Source organism: Eumetopias jubatus, unplaced genomic scaffold, assembly GCF_037043125.1.
Source record: "Eumetopias jubatus isolate StellerSeaLion01/CBP00866 unplaced genomic scaffold, mEumJub1_p1.0 scaffold_3, whole genome shotgun sequence".
Classification (NCBI taxonomy): Eukaryota; Metazoa; Chordata; class Mammalia; order Carnivora; family Otariidae; genus Eumetopias; species Eumetopias jubatus.
This window is the reverse complement of record NW_028274809.1, coordinates 70,208,929-70,231,272: the sequence shown is the minus strand read 5'-3', so window position 1 is coordinate 70,231,272 and position 22,344 is coordinate 70,208,929. Positions and strand designations below refer to the sequence as shown.

The window sequence follows — 22,344 nt, the reverse complement described above, 5'->3', positions numbered from 1 at the left end:
GTGTGTGTTTACATTAACTAGCACATTGAGTGCAATTTTGAATAATGGATGTTGAGTGTTCATTTTGTCTGTATATTTCTGGTTGTTAAGATGATGTTTTTTCATTACAACTTCACTAAACATTTTTATTAGAAGTAGAAGTTGAATTTTGTCAAATGGCTTTTGGCATCTGTCATGACCTATTATGTGCTTTTCTTTGACCTCTTAGGATGATGGGTTATTTTAGTTGAATTCCAGTTGGTGAACCCACCTTATGTTTGGTCATGGTGTAATATTTAAGCATATAGGTTTCTTTTTGGTAACATTTTTACTTAAAATCGGTAATTGGGTATCATCTGTAGTCATCATTTTCTGTGTTCTTTGCCAGAGTTTGATATTAGGGTTATGACAGTTTCCTAAAAAAAACTGAGAAGAATTCCTGCTTTCTCTGAACTGAAGTTAGTTTAAACAGCATAAGAGCTCTCTGTTCTTAGAAGGTTTGAAAGAATTCACTCGTGAAACCATGTTGACCTGAAAGTACATTGTTCTTAAAATAGCAACAATATTCAGCAAAAAGCCTCAGAACTTAAAAAAAGCAAACAAAAACTCCGCAGAGTAAATCCAAATAAAGGGAAGAGTTTAAGATACCAATATATTGAAAACAACTTCTGTGTTGATCCTGGTCATTTTTCTCCCCTCCCCCACCTCTTTTTTTTCATAGAGGAAATGCTAGATAGGTAGGCTGAGGCTAATAATAAAATATATTGCTGTTCTTTCTTTCCTCTACTCCAGTTATACTATAAAGTAAAGGGTGTTACATCTCACAGGCAAGTTCTTCTCTGCCCTGAAGGAAACCAGGAATGACACTGAACTGGGAAAGCATCAGTTTCACTTTGTTGTCATTAACTTCCCAATTTTGTTGGGAAATTTCTTTCTTTAGAGGTACTAACCAAGCTAACAGTCTACCGTAGCCAAATCCCTTAGGAGAGTTTCAAAATGAGTAGGTGAAAAAAATACACAAGCTCAGCATGATGGTACTTACTTAATATGAAGTGAAAATTATTAACATTAGCATGGTCCAGATATGTGTGTGACATGTGTATTGTGTACTCTTTGATAGAATTATTACCTTTTATAAATGATTATTTCAGACGCTTTTTGATCACTCAAGAATATGACCTTAAGCAGGTAATGTAATTTATCAGTATACATCTGTGAACTGTGGACTACTTCAAGACACTCACAGGTGTTATTTACAGAGAGATGCAGGCATTATGTGAATGCTTGCATATTTGAGTGTTTTAATCGATCGTGTATCAGTCTAGATAAAATAATTATTGACATGATTTAGGAGTGTGCCGTGTAACAACGAAAGACTTTGCATGTTTTTTAAAGCCATGCTCATTATCCAAAAGTAAACGGTAAATAAAAATAAGTACCCTGTGATGTAAAACTTCACTATTCTAACTATTCTGACATGATGCATTAACTGATTAGCTGTACTACTGTTTGGTATTTTGTGTGTTTTCTGACACCTTATAAGCATGTATATTAGTTTAATTTCACCAGTTTGAGTTTCGTTTTGTCAGGCCAAATTTTGATTTCTAGTTCCTGTAGGATTTATGTTGTGGCCGCCATTCCCCTTCCCCCCATCTCCTTGCTGCTGTAGTTTTCATTCATGGGTAGAGGGAAAGAGGAGGCTATTATCTAGAATAGGTAACAAAAATCTCTTTATAGTTTGGGACCAAGATTCTGAGTCATCTTCAAAAAAGAATAGCAGAGAATATTAAATGAACTACCTTGTGGGTAGATGGCTAATTAGTGTACAAAGTCTTTTGAACTAGATGCGGTATTTGACATTGTTCAGAAAAGTTGAGGAGGACCAAAAGAGGCAGCAGTACCAGGTCCTTTGCAACTGAAAACAAACCTTTGGGACCCATGTAATACATATGTCATAGTTTTTCAATCCTTAGTCTATAAAAACTTTTTAAAATTATGGTGAAGGGTGCCTGGGTAGCTCAGTTGGTTAAGCGACTGCCTTCGGCTCAGGTCATGATCCTGGAGTCCCGGGATCGAGTCCCACATTGGGGGGGGTCCCTGCTCAGCAGGGAGTCTGCTTCTCCCTCTGACCCTCTTCCCTCTCGTGCTCTCTATCTCTCATTCTCTCTCTCTCAAATAAATAAATAAAATTTAAAAATAAAATAAAATTATGGTGAAATACATAAAACGTGAAATTTACCATCGTAACCATTTTTAAATGTACAGTTTTGTGGTGTTGAATGTATTTACAATTGTTGTGCAAACAAGAATTCTTAAGGGACCTTAAGGGACTTTGTTTGTTTTTTGTTTTAAAGAAAAAGAGTCTGAGAAATAATACTTATCTCAAAGGGAAATGTCCTGTATAGTAACCTGAGTTTTTTTCCTTTTATCCAGAGATATACTCTCTATGATAGTAATTATCAATACTAAATTATGAGAGTAAACTGAGCACTAATGATCTGCATTAGCTTTCACTTACTACCAATACTTTTGCTTTGAAAAAAAAAGTGTCTATGAAAAATAGGTTGTGAAAACAAGGTTTGTCTTTCAAGTCATTTCAGTAAGGAATTATTGGGAATTGAGCGGATAAAGAAAAATAACATGAGTTCTATTTTGATGGTTACTCAAGAAGTTGAAGTTTTAAGAATCTTTGAAATATTTGCATAGAGTGAGGTATAGAGAATTGTTCTCTGGAGCACACAACCAGGTAATTTTGCTAGGGAGAGTGACTTGCTAAAAGGACAGAAATCAGGGACTTAGGTCTCTTCAAAATAATGTTATTTCAAATTACTTGAATAAAATCACCTGCTCTTATGGGATATTTAAATGCTTGTATTATTCATAGCCACTTGTTATGTAGCATTTCCTATACTAGAATTTCATGTATTTCCTATCACTAAATTAGAAATGCCTTTCCTTTGATATTGATGATTCTTGGCTTTTTAAAATCCTTCTCTCCTTTTTCATAAATGTTAAAATCTCACACATCCAAGGAGATTTAATATTTGCTCCTCCTTCCCACAGTCTTCTCTTACACCTCCTCATACTGAATATAAACTTGCTCTTGTAGTTCCCCCATCTAAGAATATTCTGCAGAGCACTACTTTATATGATTTATGAAAACAGATTTTTAATATTAAATAGCCATTTTAAACTGCATAAGCCCCATTCTACCCCCCATCTCCAGATTTTAACATGATCCTTACTCAGGAGAGGATACTCCTTAGGAAGCTGAGGAAGCTAACTGAACAATGCCATGTTTCTCTATACCTTGGGGTTGAACATCGTGCTATGCCCAATTTCTCTTTTGGTGTTACACTGTTTGGTTGTGCACTTCAACTCTTAGAATTTGATAAACAGTTTGAGAGAAAGAAGTACTACTGGACCCAAAAAAAAAGGAAGTAAGGCAAAGCTGAGACACATGGGTGTGGTCTTTGTGAAATCTTTGAACACTTAGAAGATAACACAAAAAGTTTCACCAAGTCCGAACATTCAATAAAATGGGGAGCCTGGTCTGGGGAGGTTTTGGGTTGGTCTTTGGGGGATTCATCTTACCTTGTTTATCCTGATACATTTAGCATACTACCAGCTTATGGAAAAAATATAAAATCTAAATTCTGACACTCCTGGATCAATGGTATTTAAGTTTCTATTCTTTCAGCTGCCTGACTGCAACACCGTCACAGTTGTAGTGCAGTGTGCTATGGGTGTATCAGAAAGTGAGACCAGAAATGCAAACTGTTATTTTGGAGAATTGGCTGCTTATGTTAGGGAACTCTCTTAAGAGTGGGAAATGATTATAACTAAGTGTTAGGCGTGACAGTTCTTTTCCATTTCCTTTCTTTAAGTGGGGAAAACACACAGACTTTTTTTTATATATATATTTTATTTATTTATCAGAGATTTAGCACAAGCAGGGGGAGCAGCAGAGGGAGATGGAGAAGCAGGCTCTCCGCTGAGCAGGGAGCCTGTTGTGGGACTCAATCCCAGGACCCTGGGATCATGACCTGAGCTGAAAGCCGACGCTTAACTGACTGAGCCACCCAGGCATCCCACAGACTTTTGAGTGTCTTTAAAAATTTACCCTAAGACAGAGGATGTCCTTTTATTTAAGTGTATTTACTATGTTATTGACTTGTGCTTTTTGCTTCTGATGATTTTCATGGGTGAAAAAGTGAACACAGAGCTAAAATACAAAAAAAGGGTGTATCTTCCACTAACTTATTTACCTCTTTTGCTAAGGTGGCAACTTTTCTGAAATAGAATGTGAATGATTATTATTATTCATACCCTAAGGGGTTGGAGAAGGAGATGACTTTCTTTTCTAGGGTGGAGTGGAAGAGGTAGCTCCAGGTGATTTCCTCCCCCCATCCTGAAACTGCTTTAGATTTAAAGTCGCCTCTTACCACAAGTGTGAACCTGGCAGACCACTTACCTAGACACAATTATAATCTCAGCAGTGGGGGAAACCCAACAGAGGGGCCTTTCCCACCTCCCAAATCACCCATACTTGTCTCTACCCCACAAAAAATAGACCTTACTAAAGCCTTATAAATCATTCAGGGTGGAGGTGGTGAGAATCTGATACCTTTAAGCCTGTGATTCCTTTTTTTTTTTTAATTTTATTTATTTATTTGACAGAGCACAAGCAGGGGGAATGGCAGGCAGAGGCAGAGGGAGAAGCAGGCTCCCCGCAGAGCAGGGGGAGCCTGATGTGGGACTTGATCCCAGGACCCTGGGATCATGACCTGAGTTGAAGCAGTGGCTTAACCAACTGAGCCACCCAGGTGCCCAAGCCTGGGATTCTTTTCAAATTTGAAATCCCAAAATACACAACTAATCAAAGTTGAGATATTTTGATTGAGCTGGGCAATTGGTGGAACATTGTTTTGGTTCACACACCCCCAGCCTCAGTAGAGCTCTCTGGAAGCACCACTACTTACTTTTATTATTTTATTTATTCAGGATTGGTTAACAATCACTTGGCAGAAGAATACTGGTTACCAAAGACAGCAGGCTTAAGATATTTTATATATGAAATAAAAAGAAGTTCATTTAAGAAGAAGAAGGCTGGGAAGAATTAGAGTATCATTTCAGAAGATTCAACATCCAGATAGAGGAGTCCCACAAAGGAATACAGAAGGAAAGAAATTGCCCAAAAAATAATTGAAGAAAATTTCCTAGAAGTGAGGGGTGAACCAGGTGAGTTAAGTACAAGATCAGGAATCAGAATGGCTCTAGACTTCCACAAAAACAAATGGAAGCTAGAAGACAGCATAGCAATCTATGACCTGAATCCCTACTTTGCATAGTGGAAAGACAAGTAAAACTGAAAAATCAGTAAGGCAATATTAGTATGTTATTTAGAGATACCAAGATAAATCCCAGAAAGAACCAAAGGAGCTAAAAATTGTTGCCAAGATGAAGCAGGAAATGAGGAGGGGAAAGAAGAGAGCAAGAGATTTACAGTTTTTCTTAAGCCTTGTGAAACTCCTTGACTCCTTAAAATATAGATATGTATAGCTTTGGTTAAAAATAAAATAAAAAGTAAATTAGTGAAAAGAGCTAGAGATTGGACTTTCATATCAGAGAGACCTGGATTTATCTGGGTCTTTCATTGTCTAATTCTTTGACCTTAGTCAATTTATATAAACTTTTGAAGCTCGTTTTCTTTATGTAGAAAGAAAGGGAAGATAATCTATGCTCCTGCAGAAGAAAAATTAAAATAAGGTAGTTTATATAAAGCACCTGGCAAGTAATACTACCTCAATACGTATCAATCCCTCCTCCATCCCTAATGTTTCCCATGAGGAAATAGGGAAATGCCTCTTTCATTGTTGGAATGCTTGTCATTCAGACACAAAACTGAAATTGTCCTTATGGTCTAGGGTTGTGTGCCTTTCTGGATTGAAGGCATGTCATTGAGTTCTATACCCTTTCTCAACTATTTATAGGTAGTTTGAGAATTTAGATAGAATTGAGATGATTAGAGTATTGGTGGGTGGAGCATCAAGTGAAAAGGGCCATTGCTACTTGGTAGGAGAAGAGCTATGGTCACGCTCAAATTTCTTTCTCAACATGAACTTTGGTGCAAACGCCATTAATGGAGTCGCTTCCATTAATAGGGGAAACACTTGTCATATAGACTGATGAGTTGCGGAAATTTCAGGGAACCAAGATCTTTAGAGTGGTATTGCTCTGGGCCATCTGCCAAAGTATCAAAATACCTTTTTTTTTTCTTTTTTTAAGAACATCTTCTACCTTAGCAACTGCTATTTTTGTTTCCAAATTCTATATACTTCTTCTGGAACAGTTCAAAAAGCAGATCACTGTGGAACAAAAAAGACACTTTATAAAAAGTCTGTTTCCCTGCCTTGGTACATGTTTGTATAGTGTTATACAGAGTACACCGCTTTTCCAATTATGAATTGACCCCCTATGGCAGTGATTCTAAATTTGTCTGACAACTGCTCTTTCCTCTTCTCCCCTTTACCCCCCACAAAAAATTATCCAAGAAGTCTTGGACAGGTTTGCTGATCTGTTTTTTTTAAACCACCCTGGATGATTCTATTGACGCATGTCATACAGTATGTTCTACCCTAAACATCCTAAACTGGGGCAGATGAGGGAGCTGAGGTCCACAGGAAGGTTAAATGACTTGTTCACCCTCACCTATCAACAAGCATGTATTCTATACTCCCAAATCTGATTTTATCTTTGGTTGACTAGGCTTTTTAATTTTTCTTTCTAATGTTCAAATTGTCTTAATAAATAAGAAACTAATATATTTTATACAGGATGTGGTCTCAAAAATTACGTTTGGGATCTTTATTTTATAGCATCTTTTTATTTTTTCCAGATACAAAAAGAAGTGAAAGAGTGAAAAAAGTGAAAATTTTTAATAAACTCTAGTTTCCCACAGTAGGATAGCACAGCAAATGTTAAGATTTACTAGGTCTGAATATTCACATTTAAGAAAAACTGGCTTTGAAAAGAGTGGAAACTCGGTCAATTTGGGCACAGATGCAGGTTTGAGAGGTTGGTTTGTCAGAGTACCCAGGGATTTAGAAGACAGTACCCTGTCTTCAGGGGTATTCAACAACTGGAATAAGAGTGTGTTACATGGTATTATACCTGGTTTTAAACTTTTATCATACTAAACATTTAAAGTCACACCCTAAACATCTTGGGGATGACTGGAAATAGAGATCTGGAAATCTCTGAAACCTTATTTATTTTCTCATTGGAGTTCTCACAGTTACTTCTAATAAAACAAGTTGTGACTTGCAAACATTTGCCCAACAGCCTCGAGGTGTCCTCAGGGAAATTAAAAGCAGGGGTATGAAGAGCTGGGGAGTCCCGTGCCAGTGGTTAAGAGCACAGAGTACAGCTTTATAATTATATAAGCTTTTGCCTGTTCCCATTTATCATTGGTAATATTCTCAAGACTAAATGACCGCTCAGCAATTTAAACTGTGATTTAAGAGAAAATAGGCCTTTTTATGTAAAGATCCCCTATCTGTCTCCTAAAGTTTTATATCTTCATAGAAGAACTCTCCTTTCATAGTGGTTTTGTTTTGTTCTGATACAGTAAATGACACAGAGATGCTGGAGGGGTCCCTAATCTATTAACTTGTGAGATTTTATTTTTTTTTAAGATTCTATTTATTTGAGAAGGAGAAAAAACACAAGAGGGACAGCGCACAAGCAGAGTGCACAAGCAGGGTGGAGTGGCAGAGGGAGAGGAAGAAGCAGGCTGCCAGCTCAGCCTTAACGCGGGACTGATCCTGGGACGCCAGGATCATGACCTGAACTGAAGGCAGATGCTTAACCAACTGAGCCACCCAGGTGCCCCAACTCATGAGATTTTAACGACTTCTTCAAAAGCAACTTTTCCTTTTATGAATCGTGTGCAGCCTGTGACATCTCATACATTATTGTGTTCTGTTTAGGGGGACTTTTTTAGGATTACTGAAGAATTTTTTTTTTCAGACTCTTCTGGTTAAGACCAGAAGATAGGTACCAACCATCCTACTCCTGTGAAAGATCATTAGTAATTCTACTTTCTTGTCATAAATTTGGCAGAGTAGAAGGGAGGAGATTTCAAAAAGAATGCATTCAGACACTTTACCAGAGAGCTATTTTTCATGTAAGCATTAACAGAACAGAGCATTAGATAACATTCCTACCTTTTTGCCTAATAGTCTTTTTACATAAGGTAACAGACTTCTGCTAAAATGCCTTAGTGTTTTATGCATTCCCTAGTTTATTATGTACCTTCGTACACTGTCCAGATAATAAGTGGCCCTACCCTCTTTGCTTTATATTTGAGAGGAAAAGAGTGTACATCTTGTGACATGAAGTGACACAATAATATTATTTCTTTCTCCACTATTTTCTTTTCAAAAATTTGTGTTTTTTTGCTAAAAAGATTTGGGCTTCATTGACTGTCCATGGACTTACTAGTATCAGAGGACATTCGAAACAGGACTTTATGAATAGGGATATAAGCAGGAGGGAAGCCATTCTTAATATTTATTTGTTCCTCTAGATTTCGTTATTGCTCAGTTGGTACATTTTTCCTACCTATTGTTAATTATATGTCTTCTATAGCACTTCTCTCCAAAATTGTATTCAATATCTTTCTTTCCAAAACATTTTTCTTCCTGTTTCTCTATCTGGCTATCATCACTGTCTGCCTAGTATTTTGAAAAATATGGCTGGTGAACCATCTTCAACAAAGTCACCTGGGTTACTTATTAAAATGCAGATTCCAGGACCCCATCCCAGGCCACCTGATTCAGAATTGCAGGGCCCTGAATGCTGCCTTCCTGTCTAGATCCAATTGGCCAACAAATCCCATTGATTCTGACTTAGAAATGTCTCTTTAATGTATTCATCTTTCACTTCCCCTGCTCTTGTTCAAGCCCATCTTTTACCCAGACTACAGCAATAGTTTCCTATGGATATCCTCACCTTGTCTCCCTCATTAGTTTGTATTCCACAATGGGTATCCAGTTTACCTTTCTAAAACATGTTTATCTCCTGCTTGAAAATCCTCCATTACTTTTTTTTTTTAAGATTTATTTATTTATTTTAAAGAGAGAATGTGCGTGCGCATGAGCAGGGGGAAGGGCAGATGGAGGGGGGAAATCCTGAAGCAGACTCCCCACCACAGTCAAGAGCAAGATGCTTAACTGACTGAGCCACCCAGGCATCCCAAAAATCCTGCATTACTTCTTAATGTCAGGTTAAAGTCTAAATTTATTAGAGTAACATTCAGGGTCCACTACAATCTGGCCATAATTGAGTCTGCTGCATATAGTTTATGCACTTAGTACTCTCTAACTCTAGGGGGTTCCATTCCAGTTACCATCTGCCTGAGTGGTGCCCCTAGGGTTTTTGTAGTGCAGCACAATCATACATGGTAGCCCTGACCATTCTGTCTTAATACCCTCACCTCTCCATCTTCTGTACACATCTTAGACTTACATAAATAGAATACCTCCAGTCCCTAAATGCACTATACTAGTGACTTCTCAATGCCTCTGCTCTTTCAGAGTGAATATTCTTTCCTCCCTCTCATTCTCTGCTTGTTGAAATCCTCATGTTTCAGGGCCTAGTTTAAGTGTCAGATCCTCTATGAAGCCTTCTACAATCCCTCTCATTTTAATTGTTCTTCCTATTGAGCTGTTATCCTGCTTATACCTTTTATTTAACAGTTCTTTTTTCTTTCTCTTTTGAGATAAAACTTATATGCAGTAAATCTTCAGTGAACCATTGGGCGAATTCCTGCAAATGCTTCCACCTGTGCTTCCCAGACCCCTATCAAGATATGATCATACCTTTTTACACATTTATAATTGGCCTGCTAGTATGGTTAATCATTTTCATGCTTGTCTGCCTTACTAAATTATAAGCTCTAATTAGAGAAAAAAAGCAAAGACTATGACTTTGTCTCTTTCCCTTGGAAGAAAGGAGCACATACGATGTATTCAGCACTGAACCAGTGTTGACTGTTGTACCAGTTAGTATTAGTAAACAACTCTGCCTCTCTCTTAAGAGATCCTCAAAGACAGTGGTTTAAGTAAGACAGAAATTTTATTTCTTTCACATATTACAATTTAAAGTATTTATTTTTTTTTAAGATTTTATTTATTTATTTGAGAGAGAGAATGAGATAGAGCATGAGAGGGGGGAGGGTCCGAGGGAGAAGCAGACTCCTTGCTCAGCAGGGAGCCCGACGCGGGACTCGATCCCAGGACTCCAGGATGATGACCTGAGCCGAAAGCAGTTGCTTAACCAACTGAGCCACCCAGGCGTCCCTCACATATTACAATTTAAAGTATAAGATGTCCAGTGCTGATCTGGCAGCTCCACGGTGTCAAGGACCTAGACATCTTCATTCTTGTTCCTGCATCCCCTTGTCCTTCCACCATCCCTGAAGTGTTTTCACCATAGTGTTCTAGGTGACTCACCACAACATCCCATCCAGCTGGGGAAGGGGAAAAAGTGAAGAGCTCCTCTTGGAAGTTGCACTTACTTGCCAATGACCAGAACATAGTCACCTGACCATACCAGTTAAAAGTCAGAAATATTAGAGAAGAGAATAGATACTGAGGAACAGATAACATATATACTTCATATATGGTTTCATTTAATCTTCATAATAACACTGCAAACTATGTAGCATAAGAAAACTAATACTCAGAGAAGCCAAGTAAATGGCTAGAAAATTGCAGATATGAGATCTGAATCCAAAGCCTTTACTTTTTTCATTCTACGTAGTTAAGTGTTAGGAGGACATACGTAAATGTTATTAAGTAAGTAAAGTCATCTTTACAGTGTTATTTCACATATTTTTATATCACATATTTTCACAGTATCATATCTCTTTAATTCCAGGACACCCTGTATAACTTTACTCCATGCTTCTCACCATCTTGAAATTAAATGCCATATCAGCTGGTTTGTAACCAAGGCCTAGTTTATAGTACAATTTAAGACAAAATGACTACTTTTAAAGGTTTGATACCATATGAAGAAAAGTATATCACTGTATTTCCCAATAGCTTCAATACTCTGTATTTATTTGGAAATGCTATATAATAAAGTTGAAGGAGATTATATTATTTAGCCCCTTTGTTTTATTTTTTTCTAAAGATTTTTATTTGAGAGAGAGGGTGAGAGAGAGAGAGAGAGACCACCCGCAGGGGGAGGGGCAGAGGGAGAAGCAGGCTCCCCACTGAGCAAGGAGCCCGACATGGGACTCCATCCCAGGACACTGGGATCATGACCTGAGCCAAAGGCAGATGCTTAACCGACTGAGCCACCCAGGCATCCCTAGCCCCTTCATTTTAAAAGAAAGGAAAATTGAGGTTCATTGAAGATACCAGACTTAGCCTTTATTTCATTCTCATTGCTGCTGCTTTTCAAGCATCATGGGAAGAGCACTAGCCTAATCAGTCATTTCTGTAAGTAACCGTCATTGTTATACTGAAGAATTGTCTCAGGTTTGCAGAGTTGTATGATCAGAAAAATCAAGGGGCGCCTGGGTGGCTCAGTTGGTGAAGCACCTGACTCTTGATTTCAGCTCAGGTCATGATCTCAGGATCCTTAGATCAAGCCTCAGGTGGGGCTTCTCGCTCAGTAGGGAGTCTGCTTGAGATTCTCTCTCTCTCTCTCTCTCTCTCTCTCTCTCTCTCTCTCTCTCTTTTTCTCCTTCTCCCCTCCCCTTGCGTGTGCACACTCTTTCCCGAATAAATGTTAAAAAAAGAAAGAGAAAAATCAAGCTGAACAATTCATAAAGAAATGCTTATTATCCTAGCCTTTTTTAGTGAAGAATGGATATTATCTAACGCTAAAAACATCTTTACAGCCCTTGGGAACCTGTTCTAGAAAGGATGACTGTTTGATAATCAAACTAAAGGAATGGGTGAGATCATTCCTATCCATAATTCAAAACCTAGTGCAAATGTTATCTACCTCTCAAAGCCTTTCCTAAACCTCAAAAATAGATGTGACCACTTTCCTCTCCCAATTCTATAGCCTTTGGATACCTCAGGGTACATATATATACATTTCAAGTTATAGCTAATGGTGCCTTTGGGAAGATAGGTTTCATGTTTCTTTTGTTCTCAGTGTCAGTGGTGCCCAGTACAGGCTTTGCTTTTACTTGGCAGTGTTTTATCGAATGAACATAGCCACCATCGTGGCACCCTGGGAGAATACTTTGCAGTTGCCTTCATTTTTTTTGTTTTGTTTTATTTTAAGATTTATTTATTTATTTGACAGAGAGACAGCAAGAAAGGGAACACAAGCTGGGGTGGGGGTGGGAGAGGGAGAAGCGGGCTTCCCACTGAGCAGGGAGCCTGATGCGGGGCTCGGATCCCAGGGTCCTGGGATCTTGACCTGAGCAGAAGGCAGATGCTTGACAACTGAGCCACCCAGGCGCCCCTGCAGTTGCCTTTAATAATCAGTCCTTGAATGAAGAATTTCAAAGCTGTAGTCCCAGTTCCCATGGTTATCACTTTGTAGCTCTAGGCAAGTAATTTAATGCCTCTGAGCCCTTATCAGTCAGATGGGAATGTGAATAATAGGAAATAAAGAATTGGTGAAAAAAACTTTGTAAAAGGAACACAGCTCTAAGGTGGTACTCTCTGAAGCCCCTTGCCACACTCCACAAAAGTGCCTAACATGTAACAAGTAAACATAAACTTTATTTTTCCTAATTGAATTGAATAGTAATGGGATCCGTTTATTAATATTTAAGTTTGGTCCTAGCAGTTGGCAAACCTTTGTTGGAGCTGGACAACTTTACCAAGGGAAGATAAAATTATCTTCCTTGAGTAGGCTGCCTCTCCTACCCTAGGACAGTTTCGTTATTGAACCAAGGGATTAATGAAAGGGATTAATGAAAGAGGAAGCATCCTGCTGCCCAGGGATTTTCTTGGTGCTTCCTCCTGGGTGGGCACACACTGGACCTGGGAGGCAGAACAGGAACTTGCTGTCCTTCATTTTCCTTCTCACAGGAACCACCCAGGGGGGGAATAAAAGGAACTACTGCCAGAGGGACAGATGTGGGTGGGTAGGGACTCTCCTGGGTTCAGGGGGATTGCCCTGGGTGGGTGGGGGTACTTTGCATTCCGCTTGCCAGGTACCTTCTGGGGTATCAGTTAATCTTTTCCTCCTGTAGTGGAAGGAAACCAGCAAATCAGACCCAGAATAAAGAAATTACCATGGAAGGCTTTCCTAAAAATACACTTAAAAGAGTGAAACCATAACTAGAAGAGTGCTTCCAAGGCAGAGGTTGCTTTAGCTTGGATCTCCTGGGTTTAAGCAATGAGATTTGGGTTTGAGCATGTTTACTATAAATAAAACCATTTCCCTGGAGCCTGGCAAGTTTTGCAGCAGGCATACCAAAATGTAATTGAAATGTGACTGCCTCTTAAATTGTGAAATTAATTTTACACTTAACAAATGCTTTAAAAAAAATAGAGGAACAAGTGGCGTTAAAGTTCAGGGTGTTAATATTTGAAATCTGTCCAATTTAATTAGTTGGGTCCTGGTGACTGTTTCCTTTTTCTCTGGTCAGTGTCACTGATCTAACACCCAATTCTCTTCTTGTTGTGAGATAGAAATTAAATGTATCATTTATTTAGTTGTATTGACCTGAATCGTGTCTCTCCAGCATACATTCTTATTTCAGGAAATAGGATGCATCCATGTGGAATTTACTCAGTAACTCTTCTTAGTAACATTTGTGTGATCTAATTCAAGGACCTGAAGTGAAGCCTTCACATGATTTACTTGCATATGATGCAGCTATTTTTAGTATTGCATTTACATTTTTAAAAACAAGAATGCACCTTCTTGATGGAACAGACATGCATTTTTAGACTCAGCAGACTCAAGAACTGTAGAACAAAGAAGTTTCTTCGAAATCAAGTCCAAACATCTTTTTTGTATTGGAGAGAAAGAAACTTGGGTTCAGAAACATTTAGTGGCCCTGAATCAAGGTCACAGAGTCATTCAGTGATAGAACAAAATAAGAAACTAGATGGGTTTCCAATTCAAAGTTCTTGTTTGTCTCAGATTTTAAAATATAGGTGTGTTTTATGTTGACAATTTGTCATTATGCACAGCTTTTTAAGACAGTGATAGGTAACTTAGCCACATAGTTACTTAAACCGCTCATTTCTGCATTAGCATTTTACACTATATTATAGTCCTGATAGCTGCCTATCCTTATTTTCTTTGCTTGTATACCTATTTTGAATCTTGCTTGTATTTTTATAAGCTGCCTTAAATCCTTCTTTGAATGATACAGTGTCCAAATGAATAAAGTACTCAAAGTAATACTTTGTGTTAATGCTGATTATTTATTTTTCCATAGTATCTATGGCATGTCAGAGATCCTGGCAATGTTAGTTATCCTAAGAGCATTTCATCTTTTTTATCTATCAGAGGTAGCAGTAGAAACAAACTTCCTAAGTGGAATGCCTAAAAAAATTACCATTCTTTTATTTCCTCAGAAAGCAGTAACACTCTGATCCTCAAAATAAAAACCTTGAAATTGTTTTTAGAAGCCTGAAAATGACTTGGTGTATTTAGTACTTAAAATGAAAGACTGACTGATAGGATTGAAATATTACCAGATATTTTAAAAAGCATTGCAGTTTATGGTCAGCTGATTTCAGTAAGAGTGCCAAGGCCATTCAGTGGGCAAAGAATATCCTTTAGTGCTAGGGCTGTAGGATAGCTGCATGCCAAAGAAAGAGTTTGGACCCCACCTCATACCATACATAGATTAACTGAATATGGATCAAAGATCCAAATGTAAAAGCTTAAAAGTATAAAATTCTTTAAAGGAAACATAGATGAAAATTTGCATGATTTGTATTAGGCAGCAATTTTTTAGATAGGACATGAGAAAAGCAAGCAACAAAAGAAAAAATAAATAGATAAAATCAGACATCAAAATTAAAAACACTATCAAGGAAATATCCGTAGATTGGAAGGGAAGTTTGCAAATTACATATATCTGATAAAGTTCAAATTTCCAGAATATATAAAGAAGTCTTACAAATCAATATGAGGACAAATAACCCAATTAAAAAGTGGACAAAGGAGTTGACTAGATAGACATTACTCTAAAGAAGATATACAGATAACCAATAAGCACTGGAAAGATTCAACATCTTTAGGGAAGTACAAATCAAAACTGTGATGAGATACCACTTCATACCCACTGGGATGCATATGATTTAAAAATGGATGATAAATGTTTGTGAAGATGTAGAGAAATTGGGACTCTTACTCATTACTAGTGAAGTATAACATGGTACACATCCTATGGAAGCAGCTTTGGCAGTTCCTTAAAAAGTTAAATAAGATTATCATCTAACCCAGCAATTCTGCTCCTAGGTATATATCCAAGAGAGTTGAAAACCTGTTCACACAAGTATGCATACATAAATAGTATAGCTTTCTTCAGAATAATCAAAATATGGAAAGAACTCAAATGTCCATTAACTGAGGAATGGATAAACAAAATGTGGTATATTCACACAATGGAGTATTACTCAGACATAAAAAGCAATGAAGTACTGTTATATGCTACAACATGGATAAACCTCAGAAATTTTATGCCATGTGAAAGAAGTCAGACACAAAGGCCATATATTATATGGTCCCATTTATATGAAATGTCCAAAATAGACAAATCCATAGAGTCAGAAAGCAGATTAGTAATTGCTGGGGGATTGATGGGAGAGGGGAATTGGGACTAACTGCTAAAAAGTAGTTTATTTTTGTAGTGATAAAAATGTTCTGGAATTAGATAATGGTGATGATTGTACAACATAATATACAAAAAGCCACAGAAATGTACACTTTTTTTTTAAGATTTTATTTATTTATTTGACACAGAGAGAAACAGTGAGAGAGAGAACACAGGCAGGGGGAGTGGGAGAGGGAGAAGCAGACTCCCCGCTGAGCAGGGAGCCCAATGTGGGGCTCAATCCCAGGACCCTGGGATCATGACCTGAGCCGAAGGCAGATGCTTAACGACTGAGCCTCCCAGGCGCCCCTGAAATGTACACTTTAAAATGGTGAATTTTATGTTATATGAATTGTATTCTAATGTAAAATACAATTTTTTAAAAAGTGTTGTGTACCCAAAATAAAAGGACAAATGAAAGATTAGAGACTGAGATTATGAAGGATTTCCAATCATAAGGTGAAATAATTTGGTACCCCTAACCCCCCCATGACTGATAGAGAACTTTATCTATTATGTGGCTTCAGAAGTTTAAGAAAGGTTCTGTGGTTTGGCTTTTACAGCTGGAAAGGAAGAATCAGAATCATTACATGGCCCTCTGCTCAGAGGCAAGGAATGTGGTTAGAAATGTTATTATGCAAATTGAGATGATAAAACCAAATTACCTCCACTCAGTAAATCACCTGTAGTTCAGAAACAGCAGGGAGGTTGGAAAACTAATAGGGAGTGTGGGTAGGACTGAAGGGATGTGATTTTTCTTTTTTAATGTACAATCCAACAGCAACTCTCCCTAGATTTTGTGCTAAAATAAGAGCATTTTCACACATTTTAATTGCTCTGCGATAACAACAGTGTGAACTCCATCCACAAACATTTATTATCTACTTAATTTTGCTCTAATTTCAGTGTAGCAAGAATTCACCTTGTAAGTGGGAATAACTGTCCGTTTAATAAAAAGAAATCCCTTCCCACGTTGCTAATCCTATTGTGCATTTCTATAATAAAGTATTAATAACAAATGGCCTTTTATATTTCTCCATTTTAAGGTTGCGTTTTTAGATTACTATTTTCAAAGCAGCATCTTTTTGAACTGGAACCCCACTTGCTCCTTGAACATTAGTAAAGAATATTAAAATTGAAGAAGTTAATGTTTCTTAAAATTTCTAATCAGGATTTTAGATGAGACTTATATGCCTTTATAAACTTCTATAGTACTTGGTGCTATAATGTTCATGATAAACTGTATGGAACTGTCTATAAGATGCATTTAGAGATGAGATTTGTATAATTTCATAGCTATCTAAACTGTTCTGATTATTTTCCAGACCTGTCATATATTCCATCCTTTATAGTGATGCTACAGAACAGAGAGGAATGGATAAAAATATTGGCGAGCAACTCAATAAAGCTTATGAAGCCTTTCGACAGGCATGTATGGATAGAGATTCTGCAGTAAAAGAACTACAGCAAAAGGTATATGGTTTTGGTTTTGAAAGTTCTTATTTAATCTGGCAAATGGAAATTTGAGAATCTTTTGCAAGTGAAAAATATTGTATTGTGACAAACTTCCTTGAAGAACTGTAATAACTAAAACACTGAGATAAATATTAATAGATGAAAATTAAGATTCTTATTTGTTGTTTTTTATTAAAAAAAAAAAACATTGTGACCTGAAGGAGTAGTTCATAAAGAGCATCATCCTCCATAAATAATTTTTAATTTTTAGTTTCAAAAGACGGTAATTAGAAGAAAGGTATATTTCCTAGGCATAAACTTAGTAGTTCCCAGGCACATGTCTGTTATTGGTCCATGATTAGGTCTTCACTGATCTGCAGCAAAAGGAGAAAAGTAAGAATGTAATGAACTTCTCATAATGCTAAATTTATCCAATTCAAAATTCTGTCCTTTATTCTCATACTGTGTTTCCATACTATCAGATTTTAGGGCAGGATTTTATTAACACACACTTTTGTGAGATGTTAATGATAGAGTTTTTGTTTGCTTATTTAATATCACTATTTAGGAGTGTTTTGGGGGTCCCCAATACCAAAAAACACATTCTGTGTTGTCTAGAGGGACTCACAGGATTTAGCATCCGGTAACACTCACAGCTAAGATTTATTACAGTGACATGATAAAGATATACAGTCAGATCATTAATGTAAAACATCAGGCAGACTCTGGAGGGATCCACATGTAGGCCTCCTGTGCTCTTTCCCTCCAGTGAGGGGTCGCACAGAGTGCACCCTGCCTCCAGCTTCAAAAACTTAGTCACTCATGTGCAGTCCTTCTACATAGGGAACTCCATTTGAAACTCAAGAATTCGGGGTTTTTATTAAGAGCTGGTCACATAGATAGCCTATGTCAATCAAAATTTCAGACTCTTGGAAGGAAAGTAGGTCTTCACCATAAATCTCATGGTACAGTCTAATTAAGCTAGCACAACAGTCAACTTTATTTATCGACTTTATCACAAGTTCCCGGATGCCAGCCAAGGGCCAGCCTTGCAGTAGTTTCAACAGGCAGTTGAAAGTAGGAGATCTTAAATTGGTTACCTCATTTAAGAAACAATTTTATTAGCCTTAAAATTCTGAAGTCTATAATATGCTAGCCATGCAATTCTTAGTCTCTTCCATAAATATAGGAACTACACAATTCTCTTCATCCTTTCTACTTGACACATCTATAAAACTAGATGTTATAAGTACGTCCCTGTATTTCTCAGAAATCATTATTTGTGATTCTCCTGTTTGTTTACAAAAGATTACTTCCAGTTATATGGGTAGACTTGTGGACTAGGTCTTCCTTAGGGGTACACAGGAGAAACAGGGGCATAACAATGACAGGGAGTTTTCCAAATTATTGAAGTTTAGAATTTGGATTTCTTTGCCTTTCCAGTTCAGGTATAAAGCATAATCACGTTTTAAAAAACAAGAACAACAAAATCCCAACTTTTATTCTTCTTATTTTCCCATTAGGTTCATTAAGAAACTTCAACAATCTTATACTTGTTCTAGGAAAGTTAGGAAACAGAATTAGGGAAGAGTATTGAGATATTCTTAGGTTGAGGCAGAAACAGAAATTTCTCTAACTGCTCCTCTGCCTTCACTGCCAATGGTAAGCAACCAGAAACTTGTGATTTAACCTTTTAACTACCATGGAAAAAGCCTTTGCTCACATCAGCAATTATCCAAAGGACAGTAAAGGGATATATGTATATATATATATATACATATATATATATTTTTTTTAGTATTTGTCAAGTATTCAAGAATAAAAGAAAACATGTATACTCTCTATTCTTACATACTAAATTAAAATATCCTGATTTATTTAAGAAAAATCAATGAATGTCTGCTGTATGCTGGACCTTTGATGAGGTTCTAGGAATGCTGAAACAAGACATAGTTTATGCCCTTAAGGAACTTTCCAATAAGAAGGTAAAAAGGACTATTAATAGTTATTACCACAGTGTACTAAGTGCTACAGTAGAGATCTGTGGGGGCTAACAAATAAATACAAAGAAGAATCACCCAAATCAGTCTGGGAGGATCAGGTCATAAGCCCACTCTCAAGCCCAACGCTTGGGCTAAGATTAGGGGTTGGGTAAGTTAAGGGGGCGGGGGGGGAAAACACAAAAGTGAGGGAATGTGTGGTACATTCCATATACAATAAGGTGATTCTGTGGCTCCAACAAGAACAATAAAGAAGTACAGGAAAAGAACCTGTGGAGGTAGATTAGGGCCCTATCATGAGGAATATGACTAAGTAGTTCATACTGTATTCTTATTCAATACAAATTTACTGAGGGATTAATATATATGCTTTAAAAAAGTCTTCCTGACATTGGGATATAGGATAGAGGGCAATGTGGAATTCAGGCTCAATAAGCATGGAGATGATAAACGATGGTCTAAGAGCCAGGAATATAAAAATAAGTGGCAGTCATCAAGTTGCACTTTATGAATTTTTATATATGTGTGTGTGTATAATATATATAATATATGTATAATTATATATAAACATCTATTAATAAGCATATGTTATATAGTTAGCCCTTGAACAGTGCAGAGGGGTTAGGGATGCTGACCCCCCATGTAGTCAGAGATCTGCATGTAACTTTTGATTCTCTAAAAACATAACTGCTAATAGTCTACTGTTGACTGGAAGCCTTACCAATAACCAATAAACAATTGATTAACACATATTTGGTATGTTATATGTATTATATACTGTATTCTTACAATAAAGTAAGCTAGAGAAAAGAAAATATTAAGAAAATCATAAGGAAGAAAAAATATACTTATATATAGTAATGTACTATATTTATTGGAAAAAAATCCACATATAAGTGGACCCATTACTGTTGAAGGGTCAACTGTACATATATTATACTTCAATGTAAAAAAAATAAATCAATGGCACTCATTTCAAGCAGTCAATATGAGAACTTAAGCATTAAGGATGAATTAAGGAAGAGATCTAAGATTTATTTAGGAAATAGAATGGAAAGCAGGTGGCACCTGAATGCAGGCCACTTCTGAGTGTGATAACATAGATTTCTAGGATGATACCCAGGTATCTGGAATAGAAAACTGGATTGATGGTGGTGCTGATGACTAAAAGGATCAGTAGAGAAGAAGATACAGATTTATAGATGGGGAAATAAAATGCGTAATTAGGTTTTAGTTGCCAGGTTTAGTTACCTGCGGGACATGCAGGTTAAATTGTCCAATGGATAGTTGCAAATATGGAACTAGAAGCCTTTATTATAGCCTTGAGTAAAATAGTATTTCCAGGTTCACGTGTAGGGCAAAGGAGTATTTGAAAGATAAGAGTGTGAGAGGAAGGAAATAAGGCCAACCAGTTGGTCATTAGAGATTCAAAACTAGGTTAAAGGATTGACTATGAAACAAAAGGAGAAACACCTATTCCTCTAAGAAGTGGAAGGAACAAGAAAAAAAAAATAGGTGTACACAAAGATAAGTTTGCAGATCAGAAATGGTGGTGGCAGGAAGTTAGCAGGGTTATCATCCATCATTTATATGTGGAATCTAAAGAAGTCAAATGGTTACCAGGGGTTAGGAGGTGGGGATAAGACTGATGCTGTTTAAGGATATAAACTTATAAATGTATAAACTTATAATGAGTTGTGAATAAGCCATAAAGATCTAATGCACAGTATAATGAATATAGGCAATAATATTGTACTATAATTATATAATGTGATAAATATTGCTATAAGAGCAATCATATTACAATATGTAAATATATCGAAGTAGCACACTGTATACCTTGAATTTACATAATGTTCCATGTCAAATTTATTCAGTAAAAAAATAGTTATAATGTAAGAGTCTATTTTTTTTCTGTGAAATACAAGGTGAGGTCATCTGAGTAAAGTGATTTTAGGATATTCTGAGAGCAGTAGTAAAGAATTGAAACAGCTTCAGTTAAGAAATGAGAGAAGAAAAATGTTACATCCAACATTTACTGAATTTTTGGTGATAATCCATGTTTGTGGTCATTTTTTTCAGTGGCTTTCTTGGTATAGAAGTGGAATGAGCAGATGGCCAAATCCAGGATTAGGAGATTGCAGAGTTAAGAATAGAAAAATGGTTAGGTGGCTAGAAAGTGGGCACAAAAACAATTGAAATTGTGTGCTTTGAAATACAAACTAACATCAGAAAAAAGTTAATCTAGGAGTCTAATAGACTAAGAACAAAAAGAGGGTTTATGTCTGAGGTCTCCATGAAGTGAGAGAACAGATACAGAAGGAGTAGAAGAATGTGAGAGGTCTATTAGTAATAGATTATTACTAATGAGTTTTTGAATTGATTAGGATCTTCTGTTTTCATAATGTGTCATGAAAGTGGGTAGCCGGAGTGGGATTGAGAAATTCAAGAAACAGATCTATTAGAGCACTTCTCCTAAAGTGATAAGATCAGGAGCATTTGGAGAGACTGTGTGAAAGGAAGAGCCAAGGGGCACTGGGTGGCTCAGATGGTTAAGCGTTTGCCTTCGGCTCAGGTCATGATCTCAGGGTCCTGGGATCGAGCCCCACATCAGGCTCCTTGCTCAGTGGAGAGTCTGCTTCTCCCTCTCCCTATGACCCTCCTCCCTGCTTGTGCATGCATGTTCTCAAATAAATAAATAAACTTTTTTTTTTAAAGGAAGAGCCAAAAATCTTGAATGTGAGAGAATGACTGGGTATGTTGTAAGATAAACAGTTTCGATGGGAGACTGGTATAATTGAATGCCTTGTGGATGGCCTTTTGCTTAAATTTAAAGGACTAATGGTTCAGAAGTAGCAATGATGAGGCAAGATAGTGCATATCTTTTTGTTCCTCCATTTCCTATTCCATCCATTGCCCAACCCCTGTGGTTTGATGTAGACAGTTTCATATGAGGAGACGGCAGAGGCATCTTTATCCTCAGAAGACAATGTAATAATTCCCATTTTAAAGCAAGTTACCAGTCTTTTTGAAAGTCAGATTTATTGGCATTACATTCTCTATAGTATAATGAAATAGGAGTTCTGACAT

General features: G+C 37.0%; 1 protein-coding gene across 5 annotated transcripts in view; it reads left to right on the top strand.

The window, feature by feature from the left end:
• Positions 1 to 22,344, top strand: part of TANK (TRAF family member associated NFKB activator) — a 94,200-nt gene that overhangs the window by 19,025 nt on the left and 52,831 nt on the right. For 4 of the 5 annotated variants that reach the window (XM_028113129.2, XM_028113131.2, XM_028113128.2 and 1 more), the window contains exon 2: positions 17,125 to 17,272. In XM_028113129.2, coding sequence (XP_027968930.1) covers positions 17,174 to 17,272 — 99 coding nt within the window. In that variant the 5' untranslated portion in view covers positions 17,125 to 17,173. Of the gene's footprint in view, positions 1 to 4,983; positions 5,221 to 17,124; positions 17,273 to 22,344 lie in introns of all 5 variants that reach the window. The other variant, XM_088021653.1, reaches the window with a different exon arrangement.